At 40.5% G+C, this 21,292-nt stretch overlaps 1 protein-coding gene across 2 annotated transcripts in view; it reads left to right on the top strand.

Moving 5' to 3' along the window:
* The first annotated feature begins 3,310 nt into the window (after positions 1–3,310).
* The window catches only part of vps50 (VPS50 subunit of EARP/GARPII complex), a 130,901-nt gene continuing 112,919 nt past the window's right edge, over positions 3,311–21,292 (top strand). For both annotated transcript variants that reach the window (XM_074614628.1, XM_074614627.1), the window contains exons 1-4: positions 3,311–3,463; positions 5,011–5,079; positions 13,428–13,550; positions 15,704–15,775. In XM_074614628.1, coding sequence (XP_074470729.1) covers positions 3,431–3,463; positions 5,011–5,079; positions 13,428–13,550; positions 15,704–15,775 — 297 coding nt within the window. In that variant the 5' untranslated portion in view covers positions 3,311–3,430. The remainder of the gene's footprint in view (positions 3,464–5,010; positions 5,080–13,427; positions 13,551–15,703; positions 15,776–21,292) is intronic.

The raw sequence follows: 21,292 nt of genomic DNA, 5'->3' as shown, positions 1-21,292 counted from the left end.
CATGCACAGAGCTTTTAGAAAGGTGACGAATAAAAGTTTGGCATTGCCTGCCAAAAATTAGGATTGTGAATTAATCACTAAAAAAAATGTGGTGGGTCCAAAATGAATGTTTTGTTTATCTCTGTGGAAGATATCTGACGTTTGGTTCCCACTTCTAACAAGGCTTGTGAGCCAATAGTAAAAACAACGTTGGTATCACGTGGTATCTCTGGGTTGTCAGTTAGTGGGGAAAAAACGGATAAATGGCTGAGGTTGTCGGTAAGTGCCTGGCAATGACTTGTTGTGAAGTAAATGCAATGGAGCCGGGGAGGGAGAATGCGACATCTAGTAGCTGAATGTTATCAATATTATCAATAGCACCTTTAAAATAGAAATATTTGAATTGATTTGGCACTTAGGTGGTTTATTTTCCAAAGAAAACTGGGGACTATGAAGAATCACCACAAATAAATGACACTATTTTGAAATTATTATTTTACACATCGCCAACAAGACAAATTATTACACTAAGTTTTTGCTTGTTCACTGGATAATAAATTGTCAAGACCTGCAGTACTTTATGACCCAGTATGAGGCTCATAAGTCTGCTTATCATGATGCTCCCCTGCATAACAACAAGCAGTTTATTGAATCTAGCTCTTATTATAGCTGATGAACTGACCAACAGAGTGTGCAGTGTCTTTGCGGTGGCATCTCCGGGTAGAGGCCGCCATCTGTTCCGTCTCAGTGTATGCTTTGAGGGAGGCTCCGCACTGTGGATGACTGCCTAACAAACAACAGTGGAGTAGATTCACCTAAGGAGAGCGACCTCACCTTCATTTGACTGGGAAATAGCCTGAGGCATCATTAACCAGGAACTAGAGCTCATGGGGCCTGCTGTCTGCTGTCTGCTGCATGCTGCAAGCTTTTAGCCAAGCGCTGCTTGAAATAACACCCAGAGGGGGAAATTATAGAACAGGCTGAATGGGTCTGCATGTGCCGTTTTTGTAATTATTTTCAACAGTTTACAGTGCAGAGCCAAATCTAATTACTTGGCGGAGGTGGAGCTACAGTACATGGCGCTGCTGGGTCATTTGGATGGCATGACATGATCACAAAAGGAAATGTGGTTTGCTAAATAATCTCTCTCACTCCCAATAGTAAAACTAAGTTACATATTGTGTATTTAATTACAGTATGTGAACAACAAAGTATCACATATACTAAATAGGCCTACAGAAAGCTTCAGACAGTTGTGGAAGAAGTACTTATATGTGTTACAGTATATAATACTATTGGATCATTTGAATTGATGCACTAACATGTCAGCAGCATTTTAATGTTGTAGCCATCAATGTTGACTAAATTAACTTAGTTACATTCCACTGCTAGTTTTGAATATAGAAAATTATATACAGCTATGTAATATATATATATAACATTTATTGAACTAGGAAGTCACATTGAGATTAAAACCTCTTTTACAAGACAGGGTCAGCAGCATCCAACACATAACAAGACAACGACATTGAATCACGGCAGCAACAGTAGGTACGACAAAATACATTACATCATACAGTGCATTAACAAGGCAGCATGTTGGCCATGTGTTTGTTATTTAATTGAAGCAACTGCAGCTAGCAGTTACCACTTCTATTATTCTATGTTTAAAATCATTTAAAGAGATAAGAGTCTCAAGTTTGAGCTTGGCCTGCAGATGGTTTCAGGACTGGGACTGTAGTGGAACAGGCTCGTTTTGCAGCTTATGTACTGATAGAAGGCACTTTAAACTGAAGCCATTTATGTGACCTTAGATTATAACTGTTCTGGAGAAATACAAACTTCCGGCTTAGGTAAGTAGGAAATTTGCCAGAGATGATCTTATAAACTAAAATGTACCAATGTTGTAACCTCCGCAGAGTGAGGGATGACCATCCTACCATGCTGTATAAGGTACAATGATGGGTCCTGAAGCCAGAATTAGTGACATACCTCAGGGCTGAGTGATACAGGGGGTCAAGTTTGGACAAGGTGGACGGTGAGGCAAACCTGCAAACTTGTATCACAAAAATCAATCTGAGTCAAGAAAAGGCCAGCAACTAAGCATTTTCTTGATGCCATGGAAAAACAGGACTTTTGTTCTGTACAGAAAACCCAGTGTGAATTTTAATTTCTTTTCAAGATGGTCAATATGGCATTTAAAATTTAAACTTTTGTCCATCCAAATTCCCAAGTATTTGCAATTATCAACAGACTGAATAGAGACACCATCAAGAGTATTAATAGAAAGGGTTGGAACTTTTGAGATCAATCAAGATAATTTCAGTATAAACTGTGGAACAACCATAGGCCTTTTTCTTTTTCTTTATTTTTTTTTATACTTTATTTTTTCCCTTTTTACGAGGTTGTTTTCATATATGCAATTTACAGTTCGTAATTACAATAGTTTTATAAACCAATTTTTTAAGTAGTTGAGCTTATAGATGAACTCATTAAGTACACTAGAGAAAACAACTTCAACATTCAAAATTTAAATAAAATTAAGAAAAGAAATAATAATAATAATAAAAAAATAATAGAATTAAAAAACAAAAAACAAAAAAACACACAAAAACAATAATCATACAAAAATAAGAGAGTAATAATAATAAATTAAATAAACAAATAAGTTAATAGAAAATAAAAAGGGGGGGAGGGGTGGGAGTGCAAATATATAGTAATATCATTTACATGGGCACACATATGCATCCTCCTTCACGTCAGGTCACCTCCAAGCATATGTATATGTGCATGCGTGTTAACCCATGTAGCTATATTTTTCCTTCTGTTAGACTCCATCTCTTCTCAAAAACATCTTCCATATTCTTTATTTTGTGAGTTCCCTTTTCCATAACTTTTACTTCTTGAATTACTCTTTTCCATTTTATAAAATCTGGGGGTTTAAACATAGGCCTTTTTTCACAGCCGACATTTTGACAAGCATGTGACATGATAAAATAACACCGAGAGTAATTAGTAGAGTAACATATTTTCTCTCTCCAGGAAGACAAAATGAACATTGCTGTCTAATATTCTACTCTGTGATGTTAAATTACTACCATCCAGTGGTGTAAAACAGCAATACATGTATCATAATATTAATGCTTTACATTGCTTTTGAATAGAATTTCCATTATTTCTTATTCAGAACAACATTTATTTTTAATACAAATGTTTTCAGTTTTTTATAACACTGGTATTACACTTCTGACAGGGGGTCACAACAAAAGCACAATTAAAAACTACCTTTCCCAGCATGCTTTGTGAATTTTCCTATTTCCTGACGTTCACAGTCACGTGACGGTCAACTATGGCTTCCCTCTCGTAGTGATGGAGGCGCATCGTTGACAACAAACACAAAACTGTGACTTTATTCAGTTATTTGTCCACTTTGACACAAGTTGGATTCGCGATGCAGAAGATCAAGTCTCTTATGGCCCGGCAGGTGAGCGAAGCAGGTGTACAGAAACCCAGAAACATAACTATTAACCCGTTTATCTCTGACAGCAGCAGGTAGCTAGCATGACAGCTAGCTAGGCTAACTGGCTAATTGGTGACAGCTCATCGTTTCTGTGGCTCATTAAAGAGCGTTTCATTTAACAACTACGACCTATTAACACCACATGAAGAAGGTACACATGTAGTGGAAGTAGTACCCGTGGTTCAGCTGTAAGAGTTTAACCATTAAGACACAACAATAGAATAGAATAGAATAGAAAGCTTTATTGTCATTGTATTAAATACAACGAGATTCACAGTTGCCACTTCTGGTCAGTGCTTTAAAACAAATACTTGACAACACTAAGCCAGGCAGATAAAACATATAACAGGTAAAACACAGTTATAAAGCAAATAAAACAGGTAAAGTAGATGTGATAAATAAATATAAACAGAAGTGATACACTAGAAGTATAACATATACAAATAGATGTAATGTAAACAGAGGTAGTTGCACTTGTAAAATAGGTAGGGTAGATGTAATAAATAATATGTAAACAGAGGTAATTGCACTTGTGAAATAGGTAGGGTAGGTGTAATAAATAATATGTAAACAAAGGTAGTTGCACTTGTAAAATAGGTAGGGTAGGTGTAATAAATGAAATGTAAACAAAGGTAGTTGCACTTGTGAAATAGGTAGGGTAGGTGTAATAAATACAATGTAAACAAAGGTAGTTGTACTTGTAAAATAGGTAGGGTAGGTGTAATAAATACAATGTAAACAAAGGTAGTTGCACTTGTAAAATAGGTAGGGTAGGTGTAATAAATAATATGTAAACAAAGGTAGTTGCACTTGTAAAATAGGTAGGGTAGTTGTAATAAATAAAATGTAAACAAAGGTAGTTGCACTTGTAAAATAGGTAGGGTAGGTGTAATAAATAATATGTAAACAAAGGTAGTTGCACTTGTAAAATAGGTAGGGTAGGTGTAATAAATAAAATGTAAACAAAGGTAGTTGCACTTGTAAAATAGGTAGGGTAGGTGTAATAAATAATATGTAAACAAAGGTAGTTGCACTTGTAAAATAGGTAGGGTAGGTGTAATAAATAAAATGTAAACAAAGGTAGTTGCACTTGTGAAATAGGTAGGGTAGATGTAATAAATAAAATGTAAACAAAGGTAGTTGCACTTGAGGTGTACATTGCATCAAGGATATATTGCACAGACAAATGTATTTCACATTCAGTGTATTAATATTGCACAGATTTATTGTTTGTACAGTGTCCGTATGGCACATGGCACAACAGTGGAAACTGGGCGGTTATAGGGAAGTTCTCATCTTGCACTGCAGTAATGTTAGACAGGTTGGTTCACCACTGCACAACAGAGCATATCGCTTTCAGAAATCTCCCCCTAGCTTCCACTTTTTGGCTGTATGCAGTAGTGTGGTGATGAATAGCAAGCTATGTGACACCGGGAACAGGTTATTATAACTGTAAAAACCGTGAAGGTTACTTAACTTGTGAAGTCTAACAGTGACTCTTATTTTGACAGGGCCTGAAAAGCCCCCAGGAAAGCATGGCAGACCTCAGTCCTGTGGAGAACCTGAGGATCCCAAGCAAGGTAAACTTCTTCTAGCTCTCAGTTTTGTTGATGCATTTGGACTACATATCCTATAAAATCAACATCTGACTACAGCTAATGCTGTAGATAGCTAAATTGCTAAAACTGTTTGTAGTAAGGTCGGAGTAGTTGAATGCTTCCTGTTGAGTTTTGTTGACAACTGAAGAAAATATATGCTCATGTACTTTCATTCTTTTCAATTCTCCCAGAAATCCTTTTTGTCCCCCCATTTGTCTTTAGATAGTTTCTTTTAATGAACATTTTAGTGCTTTTAGTGTTTGTGAATTGTATTTTATCTCTATTTGTGTCTGCAACTTTGTGTTCTTGCTGCTGACCGTCTTGGCCAGGTCTCCCTCGGAAAAGAGGTTCTTAATCTCAATGGGACTAACCTGGTTAAATAAAAAAAATAAAAAATACACGATGAAAGTCAACAAAAACTGCTTTTGAACTGTCTTCTTATGTACGATATATCAATTGTAGTGATACAACAAGATTGAATGTGTCAGAATGGTTTTAGACTTGAACCAGACTTATTGTTAATAATGTATGTCTCAGACAGACCACTGTATTGCACTTTGAATCGCTTCCTGTAAATGAGTTACATCCCACCTACTGGGTTTTCTATACTGTAATGCAAAGACACCATTTCTTTCTCTCGAGGACACACTTCACATCAATCTTAAGTGTGAAATATGGTCTGCCGTAATAGTATTTTAGCATTTTTGGCATGGCAGCGTGTGAAAATGCAATCAGTCATGCTCAGTCACAGGAAGCATTTGCCATTAACCACTTGTACAAATTCAATTTCAAAAGACAGAGCGAAGCCGCAGAGTGAATGTATAGTCACTTACTCACTTACACGTAAATGCACTGCTAGTTGCCGGCTTTGCTTTGACTTTGTCTCGTAGTGATGACCTTCTATTAATGTGGCTGTGTACAATTTGGAAGGTGACCCAACTCCACCCACACAGTGCAGGGTGATATCAGCTACGTTGATTCAACCAGACGTTTAATTCCTTTCCTTCTCAAGACTTGGCATTGTTGTAATTGTTGTTGTCGTTTGGCCTTGATGTGAGTGCAGCTTTCTTCGTGGCGCGCTTTGCTGATGTACCATTGGAGTGTTTTCTGCCCAGGTTGAAAAACACAGCAATAGAGATAAGACTAAAAAAAAGAAGTGCTTTTCTGTCAATTCATCTATGAGAGTTGCGAAAGATGAAGCTGAGAGAGTTTCTGTTGTTTATTTCAAAAGTCCTGTTGTGCTGAGAAAAGAAAAAAAAGCAGTCTCCCGTGATTGGCTCATACATAACAATGATTTTTTTTGGGTCAAAGATGGGGCTTGTGCTTGGTATTATTGTCACAATAAACAGCAAATACAGGCTTGTGATGGATAACTAAGATATTTTTTAATAGGGGTGTAAATCACAATTTTCATATGATATTATATTGATTCTTTGGACAACGTTACCATATTTGCTGATATCATAAAGTCTGCCACAATAAGTCTTTGATTCGATTCAATTTAGGGGCCTGCGATCGATATGAGACGATATCATATTTCATATATTAACACAATCAGTTACATGTATAACAACTCACAAAAAGCAACTAAATTATGATTTGACAATTTTATTACTAGGCTCTTCCAGACATTTAAATGAAGAAACAATCTATTCTTTTTTAATAAAAAGAATAAAAATAGACCTGTTGTTCACTATAAAGTGCCACATTTCTCATGTTTAAGTTAAAAAGATGACAATACGTATCAATGTTTTCACTTTGCATCGATGATATTGGATCGTTACACCCCTGTTATTTAATAATCAAATAATTTGAGGTCATTGTATCATATTGGTGTGTAGACAATATACAATTATGTTGCAACAAACCTGAAAAGCACCCAATGACGCAGATGAAGCTCAGATAAGATAAGCCGTCATTTATTCTCCAGGTGTAAGTCGAGCCTGAATGAAAGCAGAGGAAAGTTTCTCAGGAAAGATTTCTTTTCATTGGATGCATGTCTCCCTCTGGCTTTGTGATTGGTATCAGGTAATGTGGCCAAACTGGATATACAGACATAAAACACGCTGGTTTTATACCTAAAATGTTCACCTCTTCATGCTGCAATCATGGCGCCCAAAACAGTTGATATTATTACACCTTTTATGTTTGGCTTATGTGATATGAGTCAGCATAGTGTTGGGCGAGACTTAGTATGGATGTGAGGATTATATGCACCACAGCCTCCTACCTCTTTATTTCACAGATGAATTAAATCTCCTGCCTGTGTGTACTGCAAACACCTGGATACTGTGTGTTCAGCCAAAACACAGGCCTTATTATTAGATGATATTATGCACCGACTTTATTTACTTTGCTGCGGGGCCTTTCAGCTGTCAGGAAAAATGAAATAGGACCCAGGCAGGCTTTGTATACACCGAAACCTACGGTCCTCTTTGATTAAAGGTGAATAATCCTCTCAATATGCCGTGGCCGCTGCCACCGTGGGGAACATTACTTAACACACTGCTCTGTGTAGGAGAGTGAGACCAAGCTAATCGACTGTGTGCGTCTCTTATTATTACACTTAATCTGAGACTTACTGGTTAGTACTAGTCGTGTGTTTCCAACCACTTTAGCCGTGATTCACGTCATTTATCATCCTCCAAGAGCTGACAGCAACATCTGGCTCACTGTAGGGGGGAGGAGTGATGCGGGGGATGATTGAGAATGAATGCGGCCGAGTCATTATTGTGACAGGACTTGAAGGGTTGATGGAGTTTGAGTGATGCGCAGGGAAAACATAAACATATAGTTAGTCTGTAGTTGTAGATTTTTGTGTGGGAAGGCAGATAGACTGCATTTATATAGTGCTTCTTTTACCTAAAGCACCCATTCACATACACACTGACATACCGATGTATCAAGTAATCATTTCCTCTCTACTTGTGACATCTTCACCAGAGATACCTCGCTTGCTTTGCGGTAGTCATTAACAGGAAGTGGCGACTGATATTTTCGTCATTTTTCGCTCTACTTGTTCACCCTGTTTGGGTGATTACAGAAGTTAATGAACTTTTAAGGTCTTATTGATAACAGTTTTATGTAGACAGATATATATTTTTTTAAATAATACGTCCACAGAGCCTTTATAAAGGTGCCAAATAAAAGTGTGGCTTTTCCTGAAAAAAAATATTAATTTATCATTTAAAAAATGTTGGCAGGTCCAAAATGAATGTTTTGTTTATCTCTGTGGAAGATAGTTGATGTTTGGTTCCCACTTCCAACAAGGCTTGTGAGCCAATAGTAAAACGACGTTGGTATCACGTGGTATCTCTGGGTCGTCAGTTAGTGGGGAAAAAAACGGATAAATGGCTGAGATTGACGGTGAGCGCCTGGCAATGACTTGTAGTGAAGTGAATGCAATGGAACGGGGGAGGGAGAATGCGACATCTAGTGGCTGAATGTTATCAATAGCACCTGTAAAATGACTAGTGTAATATGGTTTCTATAGTGTTACTCCACAAAGCTGCTGAGGTGGAACATTTGATTTGGCTCCTTTCACAGATATCAGGCTGGTTAAATGTGCAGACAGAGGTCAGACTCTTGGCTCTAGCAGCAGTTTACTCTCTGGGGAACCCATTCTCTCATAGAAAATCTGATTCCCTTTGTTCACCTGCTGCTGTGTACCTGATGCCCTCTACAAATTTACATGTAAATCTGGTCAATGAGCCAAGGACCTACATTTAATAAACGTTTGACCTTAGTTGAGACTTCAATGTGATATAATCTCAGAAATTATGATAAAGCAGAGGTCTACGGCATTAGATAGATAGAAATTTGTATCAATTCATGTGTGAAACAAAAGCTAATTTGCACCAAAACCTTTAAATAAATCACAACCTTGGCAGAGTCTTTAATATAATCTTTTTTTATTGAAATGGTTCTAAGCTATTTTTGATCACACTGATGTTTTTGTTCCTTTTGTTAGTCTCTCTTTGTTCCTGAAATGGCATAAGCTGCTTATGCTTTTCTTTCTAATACATAGACTGTATATATCGATGGTCCATTGATATATACAGTTTATGTTCCAATCCTTTTTGTTCAAAGCTGTGGTCCCTCTGGGAGTCAGTTTTAAGGATTTTCTTTGCGGGTATTGTGGTAAACCATATCTCTAACCTTTTCAACCCTGCGGAGCGTTTGAAAAGGTCTTTTATTGTGTGATAAAGCAGTGCTCGAATCAACAAGACTTTCTAGATACAAAATACTGACTTCCAGTGAACTGTATATAAACTGAGGCACACTATTTTCGAACTGATATATGGATATGGCCATAAAAATGGCTTCTTGGGCCTGATTATTTCACAAAGGCAAGTAGAGTTGGAACAATTTCAGATTAATTGAGTAGTTTCAGTCATTTTTCAAACACAAATGCCAACTATTTGCTTGTTCCAGCTCCTCAAATGTCCGGATTTACTGCTTTTCTTTGTTTGCATTATTGTAAATTGAATATCTTTAGGTTGTGGACTATTGGTCAGACAAAGCAAGCAGTTTGAAGATGTCACCTTGGGTGCCTTGGACTGGTGATGGACATTTTATCATCCAAACCATTCATTTATTGATGTAAAAAATAATAGGCAGACTAACCCATAATGAAAATAATGGTTTGTTGCAGTCCTGTTTGTTGGGTAGTATGTTTGTTGGAGCTCTAACTGTGATACGGGTTTAGTGAAGCTCTGAAACAAGCTGGTACATTACATCCGTGTGATGCTGAAAAATGTTTAATTTAACTTTGTTCTTGGGATCAGTTGGTTTTTCCTGGAGGCTTCACTTTCCCCGAGGCAAACAGTAGTTCCTCTATAAACCCTGCTGTTAGTGCTCGAGGTTCATGCAGTTCCCATTTCACACCAGCGGGGGTCACCCTCAGTTTACTCATCACACAGTTTTAGCTCATCAGAATTCTCTGTTCACACAAAAAGCATTATTTACACAGGCTGAGTGCATCGCCAGCTCAATATTGTAGTACTTCTTCAAATTTTTAGGATGAATATGATTGGCTGAGTGCCTCCAGTGTGCAGTATGTATCTTCTGAAGATAAGGGGCTAAAGCTGTGAGGAGAAGGAGGGCAAGTCATTAGCTCACACAGGCTATCTTTAGGGGGAACACAGCTCACTTTGACACTTCACATGTGTTATGGCCTCAAGTGTTTTGATTCTGAGATACTATTGTCTAATTATGCCTCCAATGGCCAGCTTAATGCACTCATATAACAACCCAACTGCATGACATTACAGATAAAAGATAATCCTTGCTTTCGGCTCAGTGATAGACAGCGGAGAATTACTGTAAAGGAAAAATAATCGCATACTTCACTTCACTTTACTCAAGTAAAAAAATCAATACTTGTTAACCCAGCAGCTGACAGCCTGGGTATTGCTGCTGGTTGTGATTGTGTCCTAATGTCCCAGAAGACAACCTTGTGTAGGAGCAGATGAGGATATACACCCTGTTGGGCTCGCATAAATATTCAACGCTGATTATACATGAGGAGGTTTTGATTTGTTCATCTAATGAATGATTCCATAGTGGAAATAATTGGCCCTCCACTCAGCCTCCTCACCCCACCGTTTTTCTCTCCTAATGTCTCGCTGGATATTCCATGAAACTCTTTTTTGTTTATTAAATTTTCTGTTTTATCAGGGCCCGCCCCGTGTCGTCGAGCACCTTTGCTTAATTTTCCGCATTCACACGTCAGCAGCACTCCACACCAATATCCCCCTTTGATTCTTTGATAACGCTTGTTAAACGTCCCACACTTTGGATGCAAATAGATTTCTAATTTCCGCAACGAGATGAGAATTTCATTAATTTGCGAAAGGGGTGGTTTGTTTGTCCCTCATCCTTCAAAGTGAAATTTGATCAAAGCCTCAGAGCAGCTGATGCTGGGGCGTCTGTTTTGTTTTGTGCTTACGCAGCGGCAGGGATGGAAAGGGAATTATTTAACCCCGAGGTAGCCTCTCAAGGAGTCATGTACTTAAAAGATGTTTGGTACATCGCTGCAGGTGAGAGACTGAGAGAGGGAGACGGTGGCACACGGGAGGTGAATTGCTCTAACCACACCGGAGTGGCTTCACATCATTGTCTTTTGATTCGCTCATTCCTCGCACTCCCTTTTCTTTTCGCTCCAACTTTCGCTACCAATGAGTCATCCTCCTCCTCCTCCTCCCATTTTCACTTTCCTTCTCATTTGAGCTGATTTCCCACCCACCCTTTTGAAGGCAGAGCGTGATCTCATGCCTCTACCCCTCCTTTCCAATCTCACACGCTCACCCACACATTTCCCCCGGGGCCTTTGCTCACCTGATTCAAACATGGCAGCACACACACACACACACACATACACTTGCCTGAAGGTCTGTGCATTGCACACGCACACGCACACGCACGCACGCACACACACACACACACACACACACACACACACACACACACACACACACACACACACACACACACACACACACACACACATCCACATGCACAGATTTAATTCTTTATTCCCATCCTCTCAATTGCCTTGTATAAAATGTATATATGTTATACAAACGGGAGTCTGTTTGTGTAATTGAATTAAATGGGTCTATATTCTACTGTGAGCATTAAACTCGCAGCAGCGTTCTCATATAAATGTCACTCAGCAAGACACACTCTCACCCGCAGAAGCAGATTCAGTTACATGGGTGGCACGCTCTATCGCCTTTACTGCCACACTTCTTGCTGATAGTAGCTGGTGAAAATATTTAGTGCTTAGGCAGGTGTGTAACAAGGTTTTCTTGATGAGTGTTTGCTATCTCATGAAGTCTATATGAGTATTTATGCATATAGGGGGCGTATAGATTGCATTTATCCTATAATTCCTCATCCATCCTGCTTCAGCTCCTTCCCAAGCCTACGGTCTATTTTTAGTGTCATTGTGCTTTAATGTGCTTTAAGATTATGGCATTACCTTAAATAAAGGATTTCTACTCGGCCTAAATCCGCCTTGCATGAGATGTTCTCTTTAAATTGGATGTAATATAATATTTAGTTATATGTAGGATTTCTAGCCATGCTAGGGATGGCATTGATGGTCGGAAATATCTCAGCAACTGTTGGATGGATTGCCATGAAATTTGGTGCACATATTCATGTTCCCCTGAGGGAAATTCCTAAATACTCTGGTTTTGTGGTTTTGAGTAAAATGTCTCAACAACATGCTAAGATGGTGAGCACTATAGCATTGTCATTGTGAGCATGATAGAATGCTGATTAGGGCTCCCCCCTCTTGGTTGATTAGTCGACTAATCGTTTGTTTTGGTCTTAAGCCAAATTCACACCGGAGCAGTGGCGAAGTGCGGCCTGCAGTGATTTGCCATGCAGTGTCTATGGAAAGCTGCTGCGGCCACTCCCGAGCAAAGCGTGCTACGGCCTTTTGATTCTGTAGCGGATTGTGGCCAAACAAAAGTTGGGAGAAGTTTAACTTTAAGCGGCGGAGTGTGGCCAGAGACACACATACCTGTAATTATTGGATTTATAAAAATGTGATGCATTGCCGTGGGGGACACTACTTTTTTCGTTCCGTTGTTGCAATTTACAAGGGCACTATAAAGGCCTTAATTTCATACTCAGAATTTGGTGTTAGCAACACAGTTGACCCATTGAGCCGTGACTATATATCGGCTCCTTGGGAATGCAGGCTGAGAGCCCTTCATCTAACTGCAGCAATAAGCCTCAACGTATGCACAGCATGTTAATCACTCAGGCTCTAATGCTTCTCAGAGATGCTCTGAAGGGGAATCCCCCGTTGTATTTTTCTTTCTTCTCGTCTTTCCTCTCGAGGCTCCCCATCATCTCTCAGGACAGCTATCCAACGAAACAAGCTGCAATCTTCTCCCGAACCATGCATTTAACGTTTTTCTACTACACTTTTTTCCCCACTGCACACCTCCTCTTTCCCTCTCCTTGCCTCTTGTTCGCTACCTCATTTTTATTCTGTCCTCTCTTCACTTTATCCTTCACCCTTGCCCATGTCCTTAAACTCCTCTCTACCTCTTGTTCCTCTAATCCTATCTCCATTCCCTTTATTGTTCTTTCCCTCAGCATCTTTCCTTTTTTCCCGTAGTACCCTATTCCTCTCTGTATTTCTCTTGAGAGATTTTGTTTGTTGTTTTTTATTACTTAGGAAATGATGCAATTCTCTTTTCTTTATTCGTGTCCCAGTGTGTCTGGGACTTTCTAAAGTGCTTACTTCAAGGACATCTTTTAATACCCTCTCTCTTTGTCACCGTCTTTCTTTCCTCGCCCTCTTCCAGGAGGAGTTGCGGGAGCTGAGGGAGCAGCCCATCGACCCCCAGGCGGAGCAGGAGATGATCGAGAGCATCGAGGAGGTCTACTTCTCCAACGACTCCTTCGACATGGTGCAGCACGAACTGGAGGTCAGAAACTCACTGTTCGAATGAGCGTTATTGACTGAATGAGCTCCACTCACTTGTAAAATGATGACAAGACACTCGCTCCCAAGTTCCCACGCCCCTCTCCATAAAATAATAGCTCCATCAATCCCGCCACGTTTCAGTAATTCTGATAACAGCACTATTGCATTTCTAATGTGAAGATATCTGGTTATGGTGTGGTACCCTGCGCTTTGGACCTCATCTGACTGGCAGAGTTAAAGCTCCTTCTCACCTGAGCTGCTGTTTGTTGCTCTTCTGCTGAGCTGCATACGCACCATTGACATTCGGATTGATGGATTGCATCCGCTCAACAGAGGAAGGGTGTGAAATCTCATTAGATTTATCTTGGTATTGCTACACCATCTGAAATGAGACTCTCAGTCAAGGGGAAAGTAATTACCTATCATCCTTTGGGCCGTGGATTTGTAATATCTTCTTTCCTTAGCAGAGTTTGTTTGCTGTTTACTAAATAACGCCCTCTACCTTCTTGAGTAATCTTACTTATGATCTGGCAAAGTGTATTTCTTGAGCAAATTCTTTTTGTTTTTTTGGATGGAGGAAGAGCGACAGCTATCCTCAGTGAAACCAGCGGAAGCTTTTATTTTTAAATGCCTAGTGTGATATATTTGATAAATGAAGATGCTCAGGAGTGAAGATTAGCTCTCTCAATATAAATGAAATGACTGCTATGGTCGTGAGCGCCAGAACTTGATTACTTTCATTTCAATTCAATTCAATACAACTTTATTGATCTAAGAAGGCAATTTGATTTTGGGCGGCAGTAAAAACAGACAGGAAACAGACATATGCACAGACAGACATTTACAAACAAAAGAGCTCTTTGGGACGGTGTTGAGCTGATCGTGCAGTTGCATTTAAAAGGTAATGAAAGTTATAATTTATTGAGCCCAGAATTGTCCTTCAGCTCCTTGTTCACCAGGCGGATGGCTTCCGGTATGAACAACGCTGGAGGGTACTCTCTGGGTACTATCCCCCATGATGCCTTTGGGCCTTGGTCGTGACCTGCTGCTCATATAACGATGCTAGGCCTCGGGAGGGACGATTTTGGAACAGGTGTTCATTATGATTTGGAAACACTTTCTGTTTTTGACAGTGAGGGATGGGAACCAACAAATGAAAGGAGAAACACAGAATACTCTCGATGAAGGAACTGTAGAAGGTTTTGTAGGATGGGTTTTTGGACAATGAATGAATTCAGTTTCCTGTGGAAGTATTGACTCTGGTGTGCTTTCTTGTATGTTGCTGAAACTTCAAGGTGTTATTAAAGATGGTACGGATATATTTACTGTTCCACAACACCCACCTCCTCGCCGTGTATAACCACGTTGTCTGTCCAAGGGGGCTTCCTCCTGAAACTAATGACCCTCTCCTTAGTTTTGGTGACGTTCAACTCCAGCAGGGCATTGTTACACTGCTCTATGACATCATAGAGGACGGGTCCATGTCCCTGTTCAGACCCTGAGAGTCGTGAGAGGACCGAATTTGATGAGGTGGCGGTTTGGATGGATGCTCTTACGGTCATCAGTGTAGAGAATGAACAGGAGTGGGGATAGGACGCATCCTTGTGGTGAACCTGTGCTGTTGTACAGTGTGTCTGATAAAGTGCCATTAGTCAGGACTCTCTCAGGTCTGTATCCACAATCCATAAAATTAGACCTTGGACTAGATTGTTGTGAGTGATCAGTTTCTTGGTTAGGATGACATGCTGCATCATGGTGTTAATTGCAGAAGAAAAATCTACATATAGGAGGCCTGGCAAAGGTCCTGCCACAGATGCCATCAGGTCCAGCGGTCTTGTTGGATGGGGTGGATTTCTGTTTTTGCAGGTCAAGTGTGGTAAATGGCATAAGGCTGTGTTTGAGCTCCTTCATGTAGGAGGTCAGGTCAGACCTCTCGAAGCGGGTTAGTATTTCTCTGTGTGACACATACCTAGCAGGGACTTTTACTACGCTGAGCAGTAGAAACATTTGGAAGCAGCACTCAGCTGTATAGAAGTAAGAAGGGCTTACAGACTGTTTTTGCAGATGTGTATGCAAAAGCTTTCACCTGTGTAGGAGGATGTATCGTATGCAAACAATAAGGTTGTATGTTTGTATCTGTGTGTGTGATTATAGAAACTACCCCCTGAGCTGAACCTGCAGGAGCTGGAGGAGTACAGAGACAAGCTGAAGAGACAACAGGCAGCAGTAAGTAATTATCTCTCTCTCTCTCTCACACACACACACACACACACGTGGGAAGAAATGCTTTGTAACATAGGTCAACATGTCACAGGACTCTGTTTACTGATTTTCTGCGGGTATTCTCTGGCTGCAATTATCCCCAACTTTTAGTTTGGCCGCACTTTGCAGCAGAATTAAAACGGCCGCAGCTCGCTGAGCTCGAAGCGGCTGCCGCAGCTTTCTGTAGACATTGCATGGCAGCTCGCCGCAGACTGCACGTCGCCGCTGCTCTGGTGTGTTTTCAGCGTAAGGGTCTGATTCAAGTGAACCAATTAAAAGGCAATATCACAAAATATTAACAGAATATATTTAATTAAGATTTGACCCACTGAAAATATGTTGACCCAAACTTTACAACATTTTCCTCAGACCTATTATGTTGCTATAACATTGTATTCTGATGCATGTACCCTTTGCACGGTTTGACAAGACTCTGACCTGACCTGACTGGCACCCCAGCAACTTTAAGTCAAACCTGACATATGTGGAGTTGGGAAAAGGTTTGAACGTCGTTAGCCTTTGTGTATTTACATATATGGCCTCAACTGTATTACCATTTAACTGGGAGCAGCGTGGTCACAAAGCTAGATGAAAACTTGAGGTTCAAAGTTCAATCTTGACCTTGGAAAACAGCGGTTGACGTAACAAATCTCACCTCAAGGTCCATTTAGTAGCAAAAACGGCTTAAAACACACTGGCTCACACTGCAGACAAGAAAAACTAATACATCCGAAATACAATTCCCCAAAAGCCTGTTTTCAATTAGGTAAATGCTTGGAATTTCTTTGCTTCATTATCTCATAGCAATTTATCTTGATTTGCGTGACACCCCAAAGATCCTGTCTGACAAGTTCTCGTGTCTCACCTCAGTCAACAGCGCCATGTTGTGTGTGTGTGTGTGTGTGAGGCTAGACAGGACCATTAACACCCCTAAATACCACGATTTGCTTTGTAGATAGTGGGTCCTTTTTAAGCCAAAAACCTGCACCCATTAGCAATAGTTTGTGCTTTGTGCCTGAACTCTGATTGCAGACTCTTCTGACGTCAGTGACTGCGTTTTCGTCCCGCGGCCACAGCAGGACTATTTACATAGTGGCCGTCATTCTGAGGTCAGTCAGGTACTCGCGGATTCAGACCGGAGAGCTGGACTGTCAACAAATTCTATTTATAGAAACACGTGGTAGAGGAAGCAGCTCTTTTTCCCCTCTGCACCCTCAATCTTCACAGTTCAGTGCAGATTTCGCCCACTTAGCCCTCCTTCCTGACAAGCTTCCGTACTTTCACACACCTGTTTGTCTCCATCGCTCCTTCAGCTCTACGTTTGTTTTTTAGTACTTTGCCACATCTATTCCCTCCACACCTCCTCTTATCCCTTTTTTTCATATATGACGCTCTCCCCCTCACCTCCCCTCGTTTGACACTTCTGGCAGTTGCCCACAGAGCTGTCTGTCTAGTTGAGATGATGCTCCAGACTTTATGGCCTGTGGCATGATGAGACCTTCAAGTTAGTAACACAGACGTACTCTCACACGTACCCTCTCTTTCTCTCTCTCTCTCTCCCTCTCTGGCTGTGAGCCGGAAGGCACCTCATCGGAATAGCCATGGTAATTGGTCCAGTGTGCTGTCAGGCAGAAAATCTGCAGCTATGTTTCTCAGCAAGCTCGTCAATACGAACCTGCAATCCTGAGCCTAGATCAACAAACCCTCTACCTGTTTGTCTACCTCAATACCCTGAGGCTTTTGTTAGATATCATCAGTATGTACCTCCTTTCATTTGTTTATTTTTCAAGCTAAATTTTCTTGTCTTTCTTTCTGAAAATCATCATATTGCTGTTGTACAATTTCACAGATCTATTACCATGAGAGTGAAGAAAGAGACAATAGAACATTACATACACAAATAGAGTACACATGCAACAGCTATAAGTATAGACATATACATACATTAGGAGAAAGACCCCAAACCCCCAAACCAAAAGAAAAATGTACAAAATGATACTATATTTGTGTTTTTCCACTTTCTCTCAGGTCTCACTATCTCATCGATCAGTCAGACATTTTCTGAATAATTATCAGGAGATGGAGATTACACCTGTTGCCATTTCTAAATAATGGCTTTCTTTTGTTCTAATTATAACTCCCATTCCTCCTGAACACAGTAGATGGGTATTTGGTATCGTAAAGCCACCTGCCATGTACATGTACCTTACCTGGTCAAAATTGTGACACTTTTTCCTTGGTAAAATACGTTTTTTTTAAACGTTTGCTGTTTTAAGGGCTGTCAATCGATTAAAATATTTAATCGCGATTAATCGCATGATGTTTAATAGCTAATCACGAATTAATCGCATATTTTGTATCAGTTCAAAATGTACCCTGAAGGCAGATTTGTCAAGTATTTAATACTCTAATCAACATGGGAGTGGGCAAATATGCTTGCTTTATGCAAATGTATGTATATATTAATTATTAGAAATCAATTAACAACACAAAACAATGACAAATATTGTCCAGAAACCCTCACAGGTACTGTATTTAGCATAAGAATATGCTCACATCATAACATGGCAAACTGCAGCCCAACAGGCAACAACAGCTGTCAGTGTGTCAGTGTGCTGACTTGACAATGACTTGCCCCAAAATGCATGTGATTATCATAAAGTGGGCATGTCTGTAAAGCCATGCCAGTGTTTCCTCGCCAAAATGTAGCTCACGTTTGGAGCGTTATTTAGCCTCCTTCTTGACAAGCTAGTATGACATAGTTGGTAACAATGGATTCTTTAAGTTTTTCTAGTTTCTTAGATGCCACTATCTTCACTCTAGCTTTAAAACTGAGCCAGCTACAACCTAAAAATCGCATGTTGCGTTAATGCATTAAAGAAATTATTGGCGTTAAAATGATCTTGCGTTAACGCGTTATTATCCGGTTAACTTTGACAGCCCTAGTTGTTTTGTATCAGCAAAACAACACCGTTGCCATGACAGGGAATCAACATTTCTGCTTGATTTGATAGTGAGAGAGACAGACAGGAAAGGCAGGGAAGAGAGAGGGGATGACATGCAGCAAAGGGCCTTGGGCCGGACTCAGCCTTAATGATACACCCTCACTATTTTAAAATCAGAACTCATGTAACAATGTACTGCAAAAAAGCCTTGCATATTTATTGTATTGTGAAGTCGTACCTGTGGATGATTGTGTATGTGTTACGGTTAACCAAACTAGTGCTGCCACTAAAGGAAAACCATCTCTCTTGGTGGGAAACTTATATGTGTGCATCCATAATGGACACATACTGACTCCCCTACAGCATCATTGGTAGCCTACAGAGACTCTTAGTCGTCAGTGTGTGAAATAGGGCCTAGCCCTCTGAAGGAGTAATAACAGTGCTTTCAGTTTCTCACTATGGGGCTGTTGTGTGACGGCCTTTCCTCCTGGCGGATATTGATGCTGTAAAGCAGCGTGACATAGGAGTGTGTGTATGTGTCTGTGTACTAGGGAGGGCTTCAGTACATGAGATGAATGTACTGTTCCATGTGTACTGCATGTACTTGTTACTCTATTTGCCGTTCTTTCTTCACATGTGTATTGACACATAACTATCCCTTCTCTTTCCTTTTTCTTCCCTTCTCCTGAGTCATATGCTGTAGGGTAGAGAACGGACTTTCTGTGGTGTTTATTTTCTCTCAGCTCTATGTTCCCTCAGATCAGTATCTCTGGTGCCATACCATTGTTCTGACGACCCATTATTTCGAAACCCCAAAAGTCAAATCCCATTTCTTCGACAACCCGTTATCCCCAAAAACAAATGCCCATTTTTCCAAAGGCCCATTGCTCAGAAAATACAACAAATACACATACACAGCACGTGGCTAATTATAATGTAGAATGATGCCACTGGACCTTCCTAGTCACAATTTTTTCCCTACTATGGTGAAGGCATGTCCCGCCCTACTCTACCTCTGATTGGCATGCCCGGATATTTTTACCCTAACCCTGACCAATCTCACTCCTCATGCCTAAACCAAACCAACGAAGGCAACGAGTACTAGCCAGACTGTCTGTCTATTATTGGATATTGGTAGCGCGATATCTCAAAAAGTTATTGACAGATTTTAACATGGGCCTGGGATGATGCTGAGGGAACATAAGGGCTGAGGGAACATAGGGGCTGAGGGAACACGGGCCTGAGGGAACATAGAAATGACCCCCTTTCTGTGGTATTGGAGAAGAGAACAACTGCCCCGTTTCTCTGCCACAGTAACTAAGCTTAATTGGCATCTTTTACACACGCCTGGCAGAGGCTCGTCTCAGGGCAAATGTACTTTTCGTGCAACAACACTCGAAAAATCTCAGTGTCCAGAGACACAGTGTGCAATCTTGGAAACCCATCAGCTATCGGTCTGACAACGGATAAGCCTCTGGGGGCAAGGGGCTATATTTCTGGGGTATAGCCAGCTGATATCCGGGCCAAGACGCTGCTCATTGTTTACAGTCCGATTAGCAACTTGAGATGTGAGACTGGAGTTGGAGTTGAGAGACGACCTGTACGACCGGATTGTTTCACAAGTAGCCAGTTTACAAGCTGATTTTAAACCAAGAAAAAGCTCAATCACTGTCAGACGATAGCTGTGTGTTCCTAGATTGCATTTCTGCCAATGCGTTCCGCCTCTGTTGCTCTCCACACGGACTGTTTACCTCCATTCGACCAAAGCCTGCTCGAACGTGACTGGTCAATACTACTGGGACTACCAAAAGAAACCACAACGCTTCTGATGCCAAAATCTTGTCCTGTTTGCAACAGATTCTAGATACGAATGCAGAATCTGTTTAGAGAGATTAGGTCGTGTGTTGTTGCCATAATTCCCCATGTAAACACACAAATGGTAGAAAGCCTTAATACATATTGACACACATGCTTGTATCAGGGCCTTTATTGACCGTATTTGTCATCTAAACCTACTCAGATAAACCTATCTGTTCCAAAACCTGTAATACTTCTAGAACATATATAGTAGTTAAAGTGCTTTAAAGATACAACTCATGAGCAGCAACATTTTGCCTTCCCATCCACCTCAAAGTGACTTTCCTCACAGAAACGTCGACTGAAGAGATGTCGGAGGAGGCAATGTTGATAACTTGGAAGAACATATTACATTTTTAGAGCTAGAGATGACTATCCCTCCTGCAGCAATAATGAATTCTCTCCCACCGCTCAGTTGTTTAAAAAGCTAGTAATGCTAATGCAACCTTTGCCTAAGCCCCGCCGCCTGGCTGCCCACATTTCTCCCTGTGTTTCAGTCAGGCTGAAATCATGTCCTACTGTGCAGAGGAAGTGAGTGAAAATGGAGCACGAGAGATGACATCACAGCTTCAAAGTGAATATGTGTTACACTGCTTTGTGTTAACCCTCACTGTTGACTTTACTGTGTTTCAGTCTTTAGCTCTCTTAATCACTATCCTGCTCGAGACTTTTCACTGCT

The sequence above is a fragment of the Sebastes fasciatus genome, chromosome 17, assembly GCF_043250625.1.
Source record: "Sebastes fasciatus isolate fSebFas1 chromosome 17, fSebFas1.pri, whole genome shotgun sequence".
Lineage (NCBI taxonomy): Eukaryota > Metazoa > Chordata > Actinopteri > Perciformes > Sebastidae > Sebastes > Sebastes fasciatus.
The sequence above is the reverse complement of the archived record's forward strand: the minus strand, read 5'-3'. Positions and strand labels throughout refer to the sequence as shown.